The sequence below is a fragment of the Homarus americanus genome, unplaced genomic scaffold (genome assembly GCF_018991925.1).
Source record: "Homarus americanus isolate GMGI-L3 unplaced genomic scaffold, GMGI_Hamer_2.0 scaffold48406, whole genome shotgun sequence".
NCBI lineage: Eukaryota > Metazoa > Arthropoda > Malacostraca > Decapoda > Nephropidae > Homarus > Homarus americanus.
In genome coordinates this window covers 6,646,829-6,667,131 of record NW_024753828.1, presented here as the reverse complement: position 1 = coordinate 6,667,131, position 20,303 = coordinate 6,646,829, and the positions used below count along the sequence as shown (strand labels likewise).

General features: G+C 39.9%; 1 protein-coding gene across 1 annotated transcript in view; it reads right to left on the bottom strand.

Moving 5' to 3' along the window:
* Positions 1 to 3,863: 3,863 nt before the first annotated feature.
* The window catches only part of LOC121855523 (probable 4-coumarate--CoA ligase 1), an 85,080-nt gene continuing 68,640 nt past the window's right edge, over positions 3,864 to 20,303 (bottom strand). Inside the window, exons 4-8 of the mRNA XM_042350500.1 lie at positions 14,544 to 14,698; positions 13,992 to 14,166; positions 7,241 to 7,413; positions 5,475 to 5,630; positions 3,864 to 4,636 (exon numbers count right to left, since the gene is read on the bottom strand). Coding sequence (XP_042206434.1) covers positions 4,352 to 4,636; positions 5,475 to 5,630; positions 7,241 to 7,413; positions 13,992 to 14,166; positions 14,544 to 14,698 — 944 coding nt within the window. The 3' untranslated portion in view covers positions 3,864 to 4,351. The remainder of the gene's footprint in view (positions 4,637 to 5,474; positions 5,631 to 7,240; positions 7,414 to 13,991; positions 14,167 to 14,543; positions 14,699 to 20,303) is intronic.

The window sequence follows — 20,303 nt, the reverse complement described above, 5'->3', positions numbered from 1 at the left end:
TTAACGGTGCTAAGGTGCTGAGAGAGTATGTGTGTTATTGTGTATGTTCACCCAGTAGTGGTGTGAGTAAATTGAGCCTGAGGGCATGGTACCAGGAGTTCCTATTTTGGTGTATACAACTTTTTCCTGCATCCATTTTCGTGTCTGAATAAATATTGTATTTGTATGTTGGGTCTATTATTCACCTACAGTATCCACCGTTGTTTCTTTCCTTTTGCTTGATACTATAATTACATGTACCCATGGGCCCACCTCTCGTCACGCTACCAAAGGTTGAAGTATTAAAGTAAAAGTTGTTATAAGAGTGACAAGCCCTTAAAGGGTGGCAGCTTTTGTTGCCGGCTCTTATAGATTAATGGTAACTTTATAATCACCACATAGTCTAACAGATTTATTTGCTTTAGGTACAATTACTATAGGAGTAGCCCAATTGCTCTTGGCGGTTTTCACAATAATTCCCTCACTCACAATTATGTCTAATTCCTTCTCAACCTCACCTTTCAAAGCATAAGGAACAGGTCTGGACTTAGCATATATGGGTGTAACATATTTGTCAATGGTGATATGAGCTTCATAACCCTTTATACCATCCTGTCTCTTTACAAATAAAATCTTGTATTTTTCAAGCAATTTCTCAAGACCTGGAATACTGTTACACATTCTAACACTAAATATCTCCTTCCAGTCCATCTCAAGTTCACACAACCAGTTCTTACCTAACAAAGTTGGTCTATTCACATAACTAGCTATAATTAATGGCAACTTTAAATTCTGATTTTTATACTTTACCTCACACTCTAATTTACCTTCTGTGTTCAAAATCTCTCCAGTATAGGTTTTCAACTTGACACCTGAGTCTTCTAAAGGCACATGCACAAATAGTTTCTCATACATATCTTTACTCATTATGGCAAAATCAGCTGCAGTATCCACTTCCATGGTTACAGGTGTGTCATTAATACACAAGTCCACATTATACCTATGTTTAACTTTCTCTTCACGACTGGTGTAAATAGTAAACACATGGGCACTCTCATCATTGTCAGATCCAAAAATTACTAACACTCTCATGAATACTGTTTTTCATTTCCTTCTCTCCACCTTCAACGGCATATACTCTACCTCTATCACTTCTACAGGCAGGAGCAATATGTCCAATACGTTGACAATTGTAACATTTTAAATTCTTGAACTTACACTGAAAGCTTTCATGTTTCCCTCGGCACCTCTTACATTTTAAATCAGCATGTGTTCCTTGTTTTGTGGCATACTTATTCCTTTTGGCTACAGTTACTTTACACACTGAACCACTACTGCCAACTGTTTCACTACCAGCATTGGGAACAAATTCTCTGGTGTTTTTCTCGGCCAATTCCATGCTTGTAGCTATCTGACATGCACTTTCAAAAGTTAAGTTAGTGGTGTTCATTAACTTATTCTGTATTTTTTCATAATTCAGGCCTATTACAAACCTGTCTCTTTGAACTCGGTTCAAGAACTGTCCAAAGTTACAGTGAATGGATAACTTCTTCAAAGCTACAATATAATTACTTACTGATTCATCTTTACCTCTATCTCTGGTGCCAAATCTGTAACTTTCAGCAATCTCAAGTGGTGCAGGATCAAAATTTTGCTTCAGAATCTTGGTAATGTGAGTCAGTGAGGAGTCTTTGGGTTTGTCTGGAGTAAGCAGATTGACCAGAGTAGAATAAACATTAGCTCCTACCTCTGTCAAAAAGATTGCTTTCCTTTTCTCTTCAAGGACTTTTCTCTTCTCCGCATCCCCACCGTCGTCCATTAATTCATTTGCCAGAAAGAAGAAGTCCATTCTCTCACAGTAGGATGTGAAGTTCTCCTTGTCTGCATCATACTCCCCCAATCGTCCGATGTATCCACTGACGCCAGCCATGGTTGCTCTCTTCACTTAAATTCTCCAGGTTCAGAGTAGCCTTCTCTTCAGTGGTCACTATCCTCTCTTCAAGGACTTCACCAACACTTTGTGAATCCCATCCTCGTCGCCAGTGTAGTATCTTGCGTTATTTAATGGGAGAATGACAGTCACATGGTCTGTCTGACTGGTCGTTTATTCTCTGTTCTTGGTTACAAAGTGCCTAACACATTTCGTGTTTACACAAGCCTAAACACTTTCTGACTTTGGTAAGAAGTAACATAATATATAATATATATATTCAATAAAGGCAGCATATAAACATACATATATATAACAAGATACTCTACTCAAGATAGGAAAGCTCCAGCTAAAATATATGAAATGTGTGTATGGTACAGTTGCCAGATACCTCGACATTAGCGCCATCTATTGGCTGTGTCCAGAAGCTATTCTTGACGTCATAGACGTTGATGTGACGTCTTGAGTGATATTTTTTACGTTTTCCATTTATTTTAGACATATCAATCTTCATTTAGGTATACATGTATGTATACATATAAAGAGAGAATGAAAACCCTACTGTATAATTTTCACTGACTCCTTTGCCTCAAGATCTTAGATGAGTTCAGAAATTAAAAGACACAAAATCATTTCTTTTGCACAATTACCATACAGTTACTGCACGTGATGAATCACCTGTCATGCCGGTAAATAAATTTGGGTAATAAATGACCTTGTTTTCAACAGAGTTCTTGGCTATTAAAAGACATTTTTGTTGCTTATATTTATTGAAATAAACAAACACAAAACCAAACATTCAAGTTGTGTCTTGGTTACTAATGTATTATAATATTTCATCTAAGATGATCCATTGCCATAAAAATTAACATTAATTATCAATAATTAATATTATTATTAATTATATTAATCATGCACAATATATATACTATATATATATATATATATATATATATATATATATATATATATATATATATATATATATATATATATATATATATACAGTATATAATATGAAGGAAAAATCATTGAACAGTTTCTTTTCCTCGATGTTCACAAAAGACGATGCGAACAATCTTCCTGCGTTTGAGGACAGACGGTTTGAAAAAGCGCTGACCCACATTGTGTTTTCAGAAGATGTGAAAAGAAAAAATTGTCCCAGCCCTGATATGGTGCATCCCAGAGTGCTAAGAGAGTTGTGCAACGAGCTTGCTGAGCCCCTGAAGATCCTGTTCTGTAAATGCCTGGATGAGCAAAAAGTCCCCAGTGATTGGAAAATGGCACAGTGTGTAAAATACTTGAGAGCATTATAAGAGATACCATGATGGAACATCTATTACGAAACAACCTTACAAAGCATTGCCAACACGGCTTTATGCGGGGACGCTTCTGCTTAACACAAATATTCAAGGTAGTGGATGTTTGGACTCATATTCTGGAACAGGGTGGTAATATCGATAATATATTCCTAGATTTTGCCAAGACTACAAGATGTACTAAATATTATAGCTACAAGATGTACTAAATATTATAGCTACATGATGTACTAAATATTATAGCTACATGATGTACTAAATATTATAGCTACATGATGTACTAAATATTATAGCTACAAGATGTACTAAATATTATAGCTACATGATGTACTAAATATTATAGCTACAAGATGTACTAAATATTATAGCTACAAGATGTACTAAATATTATAGCTACAAGATGTACTAAATATTATAGCTACAAGATGTACTAAATATTATAGCTACAAGATGTACTAAATATTATAGCTACAAGATGTACTAAATATTATAGCTACAAGATGTACTAAATATTATAGCTACAGATGTACTAAATATTATAGCTACAGATGTACTAAATATTATAGCTACAAGATGTACTAAATATTATAGCTACATGATGTACTAAATATTATAGCTGATGTACTAAATATTATAGCTACAAGATGTACTAAATATTATAGCTACAAGATGTACTAAATATTATAGCTACATGATGTACTAAATATTATAGCTACAAGATGTACTAAATATTATAGCTACAAGATGTACTAAATATTATAGCTACAAGATGTACTAAATATTATAGCTACAAGATGTACTAAATATTATAGCTACAAGATGTACTAAATATTATAGCTACAAGATGTACTAAATATTATTGCTACAAGATGTACTAAACATTAAGCCCCATGATGTACTAAACATCTCAATTATCCAGGTAAAGGACAATGTACAGCTAAAACAGAATCAAACCTGAACAAATAACAAAATTAGAAAATTCTCAACCTATTCTCAGACCCCAAGGAATTTTTTAAGACAAAATGCCAGCATATACAATTGTATTAAGACCTCACTAAGACTCACATAGTGATAGTCTACTGGAAGACAAGTAAAATAAACATCGAAATATTGGAACAAATTACTATTGCACAAGAGCAGATGCCTTTAATTCACGTCTTAGAATTTTCCCAGTTGCCGACTTCGGTATTACATTAGTGAAATATACCCCACCTAACAACTGTTTGTGAGGGGCTACTTTTATGGCAACGTAGTCCGCAATGGCTTCCTCAGATAAGTTGGAGTTGGGCGTTAGCACCACATAGGCTCTAGGTACCTCTCCTAACCTGTCGTGAGGAAGACCAATCACCGCCACATCCTCTACCTCAGGGTGGCTCCTTATTAAATCTTCCAACTCAGCTGGGGCAACCTGAGGAGACACCATGGTGTAAGAGTTAAGTTATACCTGTATTAATAAATATTCACCTGTAACTGTATATGTATTTGGAGACTATCAAACAGTAGGGTCAATGATGTGTTGATGAAAGGTCATGAGGAGTAAGAGGGGTACACCAGGCAGCCATGAGGCTCCTTGGTGCAGAGCCTACCGCAACATACAACACCACAGGTGACTCCACATATAACACCACCAGAGGTGCCCCCACATATAACACCACCAGAGGTGCCCCCACATATAACACCACCACAGGTGCCCCCACATATAACACCACCACAGGTGCCCCCACATATAACACCACCACAGGTGCCCCCACATATAACACCACCACAGGTGCCCCCACATATAACACCACCACAGGTGCCCCCACATAAAACAGCACTAGATGTAGCCCTCCACATGTGCAACATCTGTAAACTACGCTGCCGGTCCTGTATCGGCCTCTCTAGTCACCTCATATCATTTTATCATAGCTGGATGATTGTCATACTCGATTCCGAGTGACTGCAAAATAGTAGTAAGTAGACATCATTCTTCCTCAGCTGATTAGTGATGCAGCTTCAGAACAAATCCAAATAGTAGGCCCTGGCACCACCCATATTGTAAATCTCAAATTGCCCAAGGATCTAAACTCCACACCTCCCTGGATCTCATTATATACACCCGAAAGATGAATAATTTAACCAGCAGAGAAAACACTTTAAACAAGAATTTTGGATCATCAGGTCAGGCTTCCAGACTATTTTAGTCATCCTTGACCTAAAACTTTGAGAAACATTATTATATTCTATAATGAATTAACATTGCTCACCTGAAATCCTTTTACTTTGATGAGTTCTTTGAGTCTGTCGACAATGTACACATTCTGGTCATGGTCCATCTTAGCAAGGTCTCCTGTGTGCAGCCAGCCATCTTCATCAATGGTTTCCCTTGTTGCCTTCTCATTCTTGTAGTAACCCTTCATAACCTATGGAAATATATCGAATTTAATATTTCACACAAAAAGAATACTGTAATCTCTCAGAAAATATAAAAGAACCTCACGTAAGCCCAATAGTCTGAAGTTATTTTGATCGAATTTACACTAAACAGTAAAGTACTGTATTAATTCATTAAAATTTATGTCGCTCTGAGTTGAATTAAATGCAACTAAAACTTACAAAGTAAAAACCCAAAACTACAGTACATCCCCACCGAAGCTACGGCAAGAATGATATGATGTGGTATTGATGTTATTTATTCACCATTCATGCACAGTCTAAGTGCAGTGTAATGCTTGTTGTATAAAGCCACAAACTTTCATGTTTATTTGTGTAGATTTACTATTCCTAGTTAGATCCTCAACCTATGCAAAGGACCCTACTGAAAATAAATGTCTGGTGCCCTTGCTGGCTAAGCTTGGTCGAATCTACTTACTTCTTACTATTGTTTGTATACCTGCTCTGTCTACGTACAGCATATTGTATTGTATACCTGCATTTTCTATATACATGTTAAACCAGTGGAAAGTTTCACGATAATTTGATTGAATAAATAGCATCTACAAGTACTTATGTGGCAGAAATACACACCTACTGAACCACACACTACCATCAACACCTTTCATCATGTTCTAAAAACCTCTGAGTTATGTCACAGTAAAGTAAACCCACTCATGGTGTTTACCTCCAATGATAAAATACAAAGCCTTATTTCTAACACCTGTACAGTATTTTTATTGTAATACTGGTAATACAGTTACTGTACTGTATTTGGCAATTGTACTCTGGCAGTAAATTTCCAGAAAGAAACTGAATAATGATTTCATTATCATCATCATAGCCAGCAGCAGTCCTCATCATCATCATCAAATACTCTCATATTCATTATTATTATGATCATCAATCATTATAACCATCAATCATCATTTACACCAGAATTTGGACCACCAGGCCTAAGATGTCTTAACTGCACAGTAAATCCTCTGTAACTGGCTGCAAACTGCTGTTCAGATCACTAGATTCACCCCTAAAAGTAACTTTAACTGTATACTGTAACATTAAAACTTGAACTTGTATCATATAAACAGCAATAACAAAAGCATATAATAGCAATACAGCAATGAAGGCATAAATGCTACAAGTTAGTGTACACACTGTGTCGCAGCCTCAGGGATGATTGCCGCTATGGCAACCAGCCCAGCTGGGATGCTGCCTGGGAGAAAATAGGTTCCATTCCCGAGCCTCTGAAGAGTCAAACAAGTCAGACGTCTGCCTTTCTCTCCCTTCTGCTAGCCACTATGTGGTTAAGGTTTGTGATCCTGTCTTAGGGAATGTTAGGTGGCAGTCAGTGGTGTTTATACTGACCCCCCCCCCTCCCAGTTAGGTAGGAAATGCATTTTTATTTTGTCTTGTACTCTTATATTGTACTGTAAATACATTTTAAGAAGGTAGATTTACAAAAATTTAACTGAAGTCTACCCTACTTAAAAAGCTAGCATAGCAATATTTACTGTTATCCAGCACTGTGTCTTTTGGGGTAAGTTGTGATAATACACAAGAGCTTAATGTAAAGTAAAAACAAATTAAAAGAACATACTTGTGGCCCCTTGACGCACATTTCACCTTCTTCATTAGCTCCAAGAGATTGTCCAGTATTGATGTCAACAATCTTAGCCACGGTGTTGGGGACGACAACTCCAGTAGAACCAATAACAAATTTGCCTTTAGGTGTTAGATGAGTCACTGGAGAAGCTTCAGTCATTCCATAACCTGAGGAAGAGTAAGACATTACCTCGCTTGTAATATATGATTACCACGACCACAAAAAACATACACAAGGTATGGGTATCCCTCATTTAACGATGGGGTTGAGTTCTTGAAAATCTAATGTTAAGTGAAATTATCACTAAACAAGAGATAACATCAAAGAATGGAAGGCGAACAAGTTAAAACGGGAAGGCAGTAAACACGGAATATTGTACAGTTCTATGTACCGCACACATTAGTACCGGTCTCCATAATCTCTTATGAATTATGTTACAGCTGCATAATAAACAAAATAATCTCTGTAGGTAGTATCTAAGTTTTCAAAGGTGTTGTGTCACAGATATTGGTAATTGCCACAAAGGGGTGCAAATTTCGTAGATTGTATTGAATTACGTTTTGTACGAATTATACCAGTGTCCACTCATATAGTCTTCAGGCTGTATATAGGCAGTATTAGGCAGTATTAAGGAAGAATTAAAAGCACCTATATGAGTGTTGGGAAGGCCCAATTTGTACTTACTAGTGTAATATTGTGAGTAAGTGAAACAACGTCTATAAATTATTTTGTTTACGTCTGTGTAAGATTAATAAACATAGCTATCTCATGAGACAGGTGAATATATACAAATATAACGATCTGATAAAATCATAAGTTATTAAATACAGTCGGCCCTTAACATTCGCGGGGGTTAGGTAACAGAGATACCTGTGAATGTTAAAAATCCGTGTACTATTGCTGCCCCCCCCCCTAAAAAACCCCTGGCCCCCCATGTCCTTATTTACCGTATATACCTGTGTGTAGTTCGAGTTTTTAAGACCAAATTATTTGGCAAAAATTGGGGGTCGACCTCTAAACGGGTAATAGTTTCGTTAGGTTGAAAAATATTTACCAGTAACTACCAGTAAACAATGGAAACGATGCACCAACACACCACCAGCTGTGAGTGTCGGGTGTCGGTACAGTTGCCAGGGCAGACCTCTTGCGAGCCCAAAGTAGCCAAATCCATGGTATGGTGGCACAGGACGATGTAAAACAAAGTATTCATTTATTAAAGTTAATTTATAGATACTGGACATAAATTTTTGTTCATTACATTTGAAACATCAATCTTTGTTAATTAAATTTGAAACAAGAGAAAACTACGATACTGGATTTTCATTAAAATATTACATCACAAGTATATTTTACCTTAACTGTGACTGAATGAATATATTCTCAGAAATAAATATGGAAATGTAATATTTTTGCTGGAATGACGTACATATTATAGTGGGAAGTGGGATAAAATCATGACGAAAGACTTTCGCTTTCTTTCGTTGTTCAAAAGATGTTACCGTAATCGCTTTTCGAATGGTATTCAGTTAAAAAACTGTTGTACTCATACTGTATTACAATAATATTCTATCCTATCATTAGCCTTATAATCCCACAACCGAAAACCATTCGAAAAGCGATTACGGCAACATCTTTTGAACGAAAGAAAGCGAGTCATTGCTTTCGTCACTTTCCACTGTAATACGTACATCATTTCAGCAAAAATATTACATTTCCATGTTCTCAGAAATAAATGGCAGTTTTGTTGAAACGTAATGTAAAGTATTTAACATTAAAATGCAAAAATAGCTATAAAAACAATTAATACACCCGTAATGTACTGGCTGGCATCTCCACTCGTCCCTGCTCCCGCCAGTCACCTCCTCCCCGCTCTATCCCTCCACCTCCTCCCCGCTCTATCCCTCCGCCTCCTCCACATCGTCACTCCTGTTGTATTACAATAATATTCTATCCTAATTGACTTGAATAAATACTACGATACCATATTTCTGAATATTTTCATTAAAATCCATCCAAATCATTTTCCTTGCCATCGTCTGCAGCACCAAACAGCTTCTCCCAGTCCTCTCCTTGAACAGGGCTAGAGGGTACGTGTTTTTCGAATCATTTTCAATTAAAAAAATGTTACATCACACGTATATTTTACCTAAACTGCGCCTGAATGAATATATTCTTGGAAATAAATAGTACTTTTGCTGAAACGTGATGTATTTCAATGTAAATTAGGATAAAATACATGACGAAAACAAGAGACTTTACCTAACCTTCCGATGTTCAAGAGATGTTACTCGTTTTTTTAGTAGTTTTCGGTTAAAATACTCTTATATTAGTGATATTCTATTCATACTGTGCTTGATATAATACATTCACGGAAATGTAATATTTTTGCAACTACAATGCTGATGCCAACACAAGTGTGGTTACAGCGAGACTGACTGAGTGAGGGAGAACTATGCGTGTGTGTGTGAGGTTGCGGGAGCGGGTGGTGTCCCGTGTTCGGTGCCGCGCGCGAGTTGAATGGCGCGCGATTTGAATGTACTTCAATTACTTCAATGTACAGAATATTCCTCTGGCGGGGCAATCCGCGTATTTGCGAATCCGTGAATGCTAAACCCGCGTATATGAAAGGCCGACTGTATACATATGTGAAATGTTGGGGATGACCCATAAACTACGTTAAAGAGAAATAACCTTATTTACGTCTGTGTGAAGTTAATACACGTAGTAATCTCATTTGATAGATAACCACGGACAGTGCCATGATTCGAGAGTGGTAAATGTTTGTGAAGAGATGAGAATAACTCATAAACTGTGCGTAAAGTGAATTGAAATATACCGAGCCAGCTAACAATACTGTTGTGTGAGAGGAACCCACAGGTGTAGTGGGACATGCTTGTGGCCATTGTGCAGTCTCCCTAAAGATCTCTGGATGACTCAAGCTCATTGCACCCTATGTGTGTTGGAGATGTGTTTGGAACAACTGTACTCTGAGGTGCTGTTATTACTGTAGTGACCTAAGTATTAAGGAAGCAGGAATGGTACTAGTAAGATTGTGTGTAGTGAAGTACCTGTACCTAGTCTACTTTGCAAGAGTATACGATGAGAAGGAGATCCGTTCCGTGTTAACTGGGTGCTGAGAGTAAGCTACAGTACACTACCTGTCTGTATTAATTAATGTGTTGTCTTGTTGTTCCTCTTATTCAGTTGCAATTTAGTGACTGACTCCTGGTTGGTTGGTGATATGGAGAGAAGAGAGCATTAGCTCTGAGGGTACAAAAAGGGTACAGTACAAGGTAAAGTTCAGAAGTGGGAAATATAGGAGGAGGTTGACTACCCTGCTCACGGGTGTTTATATACGTCTCGTCAGATGCCTAGCACAATCCAGACAGGTCTAGAAAGTTCTAGTACGTGCTACTCTGAAGGAGGCTTACGATAAGAAGTAAATCATAAAAAAAATGATGCAATACATTCTAAAATAATCCCACATAATTAATACATCAATATATATACACGGAAATCTTCCTAAAATTGCAAAAATAACTGCTGCTTGGGACAGAAAATAATCAAAACACCTAGTTTACTAAATTATGCTTCGGCATAACACTATTACCAGAAGAGTCATTATACATATTATTTACTTATTGTATAATCAAAGACATTTCTCGAGTTGTGAATAAATTAATATAGCACAGTTAATGCAGCTGCCTCAGGTTGTGGATGGGTGAAGATGTAGTGGATACTCTCCCCTACAACTTCTGGTTGATCACTTGCGGTCTGCTTACCAGCGAACCAGTGGCGAGTTCCAAATGTGATAGACCTCACTTTCGGACTGCGCGGTGATTGACCTGTTATCGCCTTAACCTCAGCCAATCAGCAGCGCCGCTCATTTCAAACCTCTCAACCTGATCCGGCAGAATCATATAAATACCCCCCAGTCTCGCCGTGAAGGTCTTGAACTAACACAATCCGGAGGAGTGGTGACCCGAGGATCACACACCCAACACAGACAAAACCCAATACGTGCGCCATGTGCTAACCAAATAAACGCAGTCGTGTAAAGCCACGGCACTATCTCTCCCACTACAATTCCCTTCCTAACCTCCTGCTCCTTCCTCTGTCATGTTCCCCGCTCTGACTTTCGCTACCAACAACTTTTGGAGCTTCTAAACTTGAACCGTGAAGGTCGTTTTACTCAATGCTCTCAAACAGACAAGACCTCCTCTCAACAAGCTCCTCACCACACAGCAACTCCCTAACACTGCATTGTACACTCGCACCAAAAAGTATCACTGCAGGGTGTGATCGACGACTTACGAAATGATGCATACACTGTGATATGTCGGGAAGGTTGGTAAGTGTATCCTCATAACCCTCCCCCCCCCCACTAGGTGTTGCCATATGGCTGACAATCAGTGTGTTTGTTTCCTCTTTTCGGATTGTTGCTTTGTGTCGACTGAATGATGAGCGAGGGTTCGGTCTCGGTGAACGTGGGTATAAAACAGAGGCAATATGAAGCAGTAGAGATCTGCACATGCCAGATGACATGGAAACCTCAGAGGGAACACGAGGAGCTATTATTGCCCTTCATAACAAAGGGTTCGGCGTCACAGATTAGCCAGCGGGTTGGTGTCCACAGGAACACCGCTGCACGGTGGATTCGGCGATACCTCGAAACTTTCTACATGACCGCAAGCAATGTGTGGTGATTAATGGCACGAAATCGTCATCTGTACCTGTAACAAGTGGGGTACCGCAGGGTAGTGTATTGGGCCCGCTGTTGTTTGTTTGTTTCATAAATGATATGCCTGACGTTGTACACTCCTCCATACAAATGTTTGCCGATGACGCCAAGTTATTTCGGGAAATTAAGAACCAAGCGGACTGTGAAGAGCTGCAGAAGGACCTCTGTGGGCTCCAGGAATGGTCGAAGGAATGGCTGCTGAGATTCAATGTCACGAAGTGTAAGAGGATGCACCTGGGGCGTACCAACGGTAAGGAGGCGTACCATATGTCCCAACGGGATGAAGAAAATGTACTAGTTGAGACTGTGTGTGAGAAGGACCTAGGTGTGTATGTTGACAATGAGCTGAAGTTCTCGGGCCATTGTGAGAAGAAGGTAAATCAGGCAAATAAATTATTGGGTCTTATAAGAAGGTCGTTCAGATATCTAGACGGTCCGTCCCTCGTGACGATCTTCAGGAGTGAAGTGCTTCCCCATCTGGAGTACTGTCACCCCATCTGGTCCCCGAGATATGCTAGGGACTGTCAGTTGGTTGAAAATGTTCAAAGGAGGGCCACCAAGCTGGTGCCTGCACTTCGGCATCTCAGCTACCCTGCGAGATTGGAGCGCCTGAACTTGCCTAGCTTATACTACAGACGGGCAAGGGGGGACCTAGTTGAGGTTTATAAGCATCTCAGGGGGCACTACTCAGTTGAGTGTCCTTACTTGGAGCTGGCGGACGCTCGCCCCACAAGGGGTCACAGCTCAAGATTGAAGAAGCCGCAAGTCCGGAAAACCGTGAGGGCAAACTTTTTCGGAGTGAGGGTTGTAAACTCTTGGAACAATCTACCAGAAAGTGTTGTGACGGCACCGAGTGTGAGCTCTTTCAAGAGAAGACTTGACCAACACTGGAGCGGGTTCAGGTACATTCAGGAGCCGGTGCATGCCCAGTATTTGCCAACAGTGCGTGACAGAGACGTGACCGATCGCCCGGGCGGCTAGCGAGCCGACCTTTTGGTGAAGAATATAAAGGAAAAGAGTCGTGACCGATCGCCCAAGCGGCTAACAAGCCGATCAGTGGCGAAGAGGATAAAAGTAAAAGTAAAAGAAACTGGTGCTACAGACGACAGGTCTCGGAGCGGCCGTCCACGCTGCACCACCCCTCAGGACGACCAGGTTGAGTGGTTTATTTGGTAGCATAAATTAATGTAGCAATATTCACAAGTATCACAAATAATTTTGTTAACAGGGAGCTCCTCATATTTCATACTGTCTATTTATCACTTCCCGACCTTATTTATAAGGGTTTGTTTCACTTGACCAGGGCTGCCAACATAAAGCTGGAACAACTCGCCTTTCCCAATACCAATCGTCACTGGTCTCAAATTGTTCACACTACAGTATGCACGGATATTTTTTGTTGCGAGTGTACATAATATATATATATATATATATATATATATATATATATATATATATATATATATATATATATATATATATTTGACAACTGGCCACATACAACACGCTACAAAGTGAGCAACTCTAAGTAACATCTTACAGCTGTACATTATTTGACAATAGATGTACAACCTCTAAACTTATCCCTGAATTATAAGTGCATTTATGTTTCTATTGTAATTGCAGGAAGCTTACCATGATAATATTGTGACTCATGCTGTCATTACCATACATATATTATACACTGCCAAATTAAGGCGTTAATGTGCGTATCTCTCATCAGTATGTCAATGGTTCGAGTCCTGCATGGCCCGGACACACATTAGAAGGGTGACCCTCACTACCAAATATCACAGGTTTCTGATACTCTGGTTTCCTCTTGTACTAACACTGGTTAGTCCGCCCAGACGGCTAGTAAGCTGATAAGTGGTGACAATTATAGGAATAAAAATAAACATATCACCAACAGGAGTGCAAGAGAGAGAGAAATAAAGTGTGTGTGTGTGTGTGTCACAATAATATAAAAACATGCTTACTACAGAAGTTCAGGTGTCAAACACTAACCTTCCTGGAAATTAATCCCGTCACCAAATTTCTTGAAGAATTCTTCAATAAGTGTTGGACCTGCAGGTGCAGCACCACAGGTCATGGTGTGTGTTGGTCCAAGGTGATGAGGTTTCACTAAGTTGCTTTGAGTTAGGAAGTTAATAATAGGTGGAACTGTATGAAGGTACGTGATCTGTAAATTATAAATAAGTTAAAGAATTTTCAAAAAGAAACAATACCAATGAATAATTCATCGGGTTCTTGTTTATTCACCAGTGAAGCCCTTTTGTGCAGTGTGTGTAAGTTACGGCCGTAGAACAAGAAAGGAAAGACAAGTTCACAATTTTGGTTTTGTTTATTTCAAATGTAACAAAACAAATGCAAACAATTACAATTGTTGTTGTATTTCAAGTAGTTTTTTTAGTTTTGTAAGAATTTTCCTTAAAACGAGGTGGAAATAATAACGGGAGTGATACAAGTGTAGAAAGTGAAGTGCTGAGACAACTAGTAGAAATATTCTTGCACACTTGTTTATAATTATGAAAATTGTCACTGGTAAAACTTTCTTACCTTGTACTTCTCCAGAACATGAACAAATGATTTAGGATCAAATGTTGGGACTGTTACAGACTTAGAACCTGTAATAAGTGAAAGTCCCAAACAAGGAACCAGCCCATAGATGTGGAAGTATGGCAGGATCCCCATGAATACCTCCTGATAGTCCACTGAAAAGGGTAATAGTACATTAATAGTATAAAACTACTAATACTGTGACATTGGCATAATAATCATAGATGGACATTAGAGTGGTCCTTATTTTCGAAGTTGGAATTTTTTTAGGTCTGACCCTTGCAAAAGCTTCCATTTGTCACAACACTGTGCAAAGTTTCATAAAAAAAATATTTCAAGGTTGCATAATGACTTGGAAATTTCACCCATATAACACTGCTGTGAGTCATATTTTTATCCTCTTCACCACTGATTGGCTCGTTAGCCGCTTGGGCGATCGGTCACGTCTCTGTTACGCACTGTTGGCAAGTACTGGGCATGCACCGTGTGTATGGCTCCCAGTTGCTTAGCATTCCAAAAATTCCTTCAGGTACCGGTGATACCCAAGCAAATGCTGTTTTTGAGGCTCTTGAAAAAGTGGGGACTTAAAAACCGAGCTTGCAGAATGTGCTTCGATACTACAAGCTCCAATACTAGCTGCAACAAAGGAGCTTCTGTAATTTTAGAGCATTTGCTTGGTTGAGACCTACTGCATATTGGTTGTCGGTACCACATCCTTGAGCTAGTGGGTGGTGCTGTTTTCAATGAAGCAATGGGTACAGTACTTCCTCTTTCCCAGAAATCCTGGTCTTCAAACGATTCCAATCCTACTGGATGAACATCGACCAAGAACGCTTTGAAGACTTTTTAACAGACCAGCAGGTTACTGAAGCCATTCCTGACGTCAAGGAAGATGGTTAGATGGGTTGAAGTTTGTGCATAATGTTGGTGTTGGTGGTACAGCGGTAATGTGCCTAACTCTCACCAATATGTCAAGGGTTCGAACCTCGGCTCGGACACACGTGAGAAGGGTGTTATCCAGTGTGACCCTCACTACCAAACACCACAGGTTTACCGGTCCCCGGTTTCCTCCTGTACTGACACTGGATAGAGCGCCCAAACGGCTAGTAAGCGAATATGATAAAAAAGAAAAAGTCCTGATTGACGAATATCCCTAATATGACTACAGGGAATTTTTGGAGCTCACATTTCTACTGTTTCTAGGATCTGCACCTGCTTGTGGCACACGATTTCCAGCTCCTGGGGCAATGTACTATGACCGGTGGATGGCAAACGTCATTAACACTTTCAAAGTTTGGATGGTTTGATCACAGTTCAAACTTTCCAAACGGGAGGAGACAGCACCTCGCAAAGAGATCTTAAAAGGTCCACATTGGGATTTCAAAAGAAACTTCTAAAAAGATGGCCGGCCATATGTGCCTTTTGTCAGAAGAATTGATAACCCTCTTTTTTTCGATGATGATGTGACCCCCCCCCCCGACATGAAAGATCAAATGGTAAAGGCCATGGCAGAGATGGAACGAAGAGATAAACCTCCCAAACGAGTCACTGTTGATTTACATGTCATAAAAGACAAGACCCTGGATTACTTCACGACAAAAACAACCTATTCTTTGAAAAAATGAATATTCCACTTGGCTTTCTAGAACTCCCAGCATCTTAGTGGGACAGTAATGAGTGTTACATACAAGCAAAGGAAATCTCAAAAACTTTGGCTGTCACGAATGACCACACTGAGCGTATGTGTAGCTCTTGTACAAGAATACTCCACTGTAGGGTGTGTCATAGGAGGGAAGATCAGCTAAAACTAATGGCCCATCACTTTTTTGGTAGATTTTAGTGTATATAAACAGAAAATAATTTCAGTTTCAATATTTTGCAACCTTTTGTTAGGTAAATTTTAGCGTGAAATTTATCGAAAATCTAACGTACAGCTGCATTAGTGCATTTCAATTAAATAGTGAACATTGCTTTCTGACTTCATTCTTTAACAACCCAACTAACAATATTTTTTTCTGTTTCAGATTCTGATGCATTTATAAGTTGATAATATTTGCGATGGCTGCTTGTGTCAGGACGAGGAACCAAAAATCCAGCCATCTCAGTCACTATCTTGGGTCTGGGAGAGAGCTCCTGAAGTCGGAGTTGCCTACATTGAGAGATGCTTTGAGATACGGTGTTTTAATCAGGCAAATCAGTGAAAAGAACCAAAGAGCTTACACAAACAAAGACATTGCCAGTGATATGACCAAAGCTGTCTTGGCACAGTACACTCTGGCTAACGCTCAGTTCAAGCCTCCAGTCATAACAAGTCAGAAGAAGATTAGTGAGAGACTGCTAGCCAGTTGGGAAAAGGCAAGAGATATCTCTCTTGGGAGAGGAAAACTTGCAGTTAAGGACAGCTTTGCCAAGCAACTGGACCAGTTATTTGACATAATTACTTGCAAGTGCCCAATTGTTCTCTGTCCTGAGTTTGGATGCGATCGTGACTGTAAATCCGAGGCCCACATCTCCTGTATTTGCAAGCGTGAACTGAAGATTCCTGTGATCGAACTGGCATTTGTCAAAGCACAGAGAGAGAAGACTGGCAGTATAGGGGCTCTCATGATTTCTAGCCAAGATATTCCGGAGTCCAAGAGACAGGAGGCTGCCACAGAGAGACAGAAGAGGAGAAGAGTTGCCGAGGAAAAGAGACTTGAGAAGGCCCAGGGTGAGGTAAAAAAGGCCGATGATTGGAGTCAAGCTGATTCAGAGTTTAATGACTTCCCCATGGCTGATCCGAGTGCTGACCAGGAGAATGGTGACTTTGTCCCTAACCCAGAAAATAATGATCCCAAACCTTCCAGGCATAAGATTCGAAATAGGAAAGATATCCCGAGCATAGCTCTGGCCAGCATGCGACACCACACTGGTCTCAGAGAAACTGCAGAGATAGCAACAGCTGCCTGGGTTGACGGTGGTTTGATAACACCTGATGATGTTCACCTGGTGATAGATCATAACAAAGTAAGGAGAGCTCAGGAGAAACTTGTCAGTAACCTAGAAGAGGAGTTTGATAAGGGGATAAGAGAAAATGGAATCAATTGTTTGTTCTTTGATGGGAGAAGGGATGACACTAAAGTGTTCATGAAAGTTGGAGATTCTGACAAGTTGTTCCCTGCCATGGTGAAGGAGGAACACTACTCCTGCTGCAGTGAACCAGGAGGGAAGTATTTGTGGCATTTCACTCCAGAGAAAGATGAAATCAGGAAACCAGCTGAGATAGCGGCAGATAACATTGTGAACTGGCTCAGAGAGAGGAACGTAGACCAGACCCTGCAGGCCATTGGAGGGGACAGCACCAACACGAACACAGGGTGGCAAGGGGGGTCATACAGTGGATAGAGCGGAAGATTGGGAGGAAGCTGGTCTGGATTGTTTGTGACCTCCACACCAACGAGTTGCCACTCAGACATCTGATCCAGGAGCTGGATGGCAAGACTCTTTCAAACAACAGATGGTCTGGTCCTCTTGGCAAGATGCTGGACTCTGCCACTGAGTTAGAAATAAATCCGAGCTTTGAAAAAATCACAGTTGGCCCTCCACTCGTTGAGCTTGCACATACTGTCATTGACGACCTGAGTACTGACCAGTACTATGGTTACATGATTTGCAGTGCCATCAAAACTGGGGTCATGCCTGATAGACTTGCTTACCTGCAGATAGGTCCAGTCTCACATTCTAGGTAGCTCACAACGGCTCTCAGGTTCTGCAGAATTTGGGTCGCTCATCATAAACTGAAAGGGAACCAGCTTCACAACCTGAGACTTATTGTCCAATTCATCGTGAGTGTCTACTTGCCAAATTGGTTCAACACCAAGGTCAAGTCATCGTTCTCCGAAGGTCCGAGGCATGTTCTCTTCTAGCTTGAGCTCCTGAGGAGTCAGCCAAGGAAGGTTGTTCAGATTGTGGAGCAGACTGTGAGGAGATCTTCCTGGTATGCTCATCCCGAGGCAGTTCTGCAGACAATGCTCTGCAGTAAGGATGAGGAGGAGAGAAGAGTGGCAGTCAAAAAGATCTTGGATATGAGACTTATGAGAGGATCTGGGCATGACGAATCAGTTGGTGACGATTCCTTCAGGGTCAGGAAGACTCCTGAAGTCAATCTAGGTGCCAAGACCCTCACTGATCTCATAGATCTGGATAACATCCAGGCTGGCAGTGAGCCCCCTCTTACCTGCAGCCTCACCAATGTTCAAGTCAGAGCTTTCCTGGACAACCCCATGCATGTCCCTGCCTGGCCCTCGCACACCCAGAGTATAGAGCGTTGTGTACAGCAAGTGAGCGAGGCCAGCAGTCACGTGTACAGCCAGGAGAGGAGGGAAGGCTACATCCGAGCTCAGGTGGTCAGCAGGGAGGTGATGAGTAGAAACAGAAGCAAGAAAGACATGTTCTCTATGGTGTGCAGCAACACCGGGTTGTAGTAGTAAAACCGGTTTTTGTATTTGATGATTTTGTTTTCTAAAGGAATATTAAATTTAATAAATGTGTCAAGATCATTCGTTTCACTATTCTGGATCATTTTCATCCTAATAAATTAACCTGATACATTTACTTACTTTAAATAAGCTATTTAGTGGTGTTGGTAAAAGGGTGGGAATACTGAATTTTCATAAGATTTCAAGTTAAAATTTACCTAGCAAAAAATAAAAACTTTTCAAATCTGAAGATATCACATGATTCTGCACATAGAACTACATCATTAATACCATGGGCCGATTTTTCAAACTCAAAAAAAAAAATTCGCCTCCGTATGACACCCTAATACTCCAGCCATATAACAAAGAATGAAGAGCAGCTGCAATATCTGTTACAAGTCGTTACTGACTACAGAAGACAATTTTCTAAAGCCCCAAGAGATTGTTAACTGGGCATCAATGACCAGCGGATCACCGTGATACCTCTGTTTTAAACAAACAATACCCACATTTGTGTGGGGGGGGGGACTGGGACTGTTAGGTGATGACTCACAGCAGTGTTACAGGGGTGAACACTCCAAGTCATTGTGCAGCCTTTAAATATTAATATATTTTAATGAAACTTTGCACACAACATTCTTATGATAAATTGAAGCTTTTCAAGAGTCAGACATAAATATTTAAAAACAAAATTTTCTCTCTCTCTATATATATAAACCACCCGAATGAAGTTGGGTCATGAGAACTAGGTGCAAGCTTGGTAAGAAAAAAGTATCACACACACACACATGAGCATACACGCACGGGCGACTGTATATATCCATGCAACAGTAAATTCCTTTGTCAATAAACACCCAGTGAAAATATTACAGTAGTATTAGTAACATTAAAAATCTAGCTACTTTTATAGTGCTATTCATAAAAACCTATCAGAGACGTTACCGAGAACAAATTCCTGCTTGAAAGTCATGTACGTACACTAATACTGACACGTTCCTTGATAAGAGAGAGGAGTTTGAAACACTACTGAAGGTACACCAACCTGATATTGTGGGAGTTGTAGAACTGTTATACAAGAACAGGAGAATCGACCCAGAGGAATGTGGATTCAGTATTGGCGGATATGACTCATTTACGAACCTTTCTCAAGAAACTTGCAAGAGGGGTATGGTTATCTATGCTAGACAAGACCTTGGAGCCAGCCAGGCGAGGGTACAGGGAGAGGATGTTTTTGAAGAATCCAAGGGATGTAAAATTGAAATAAAAGGAGGGGACTTACCTATTGTCGGGTGTATCTAGAGAT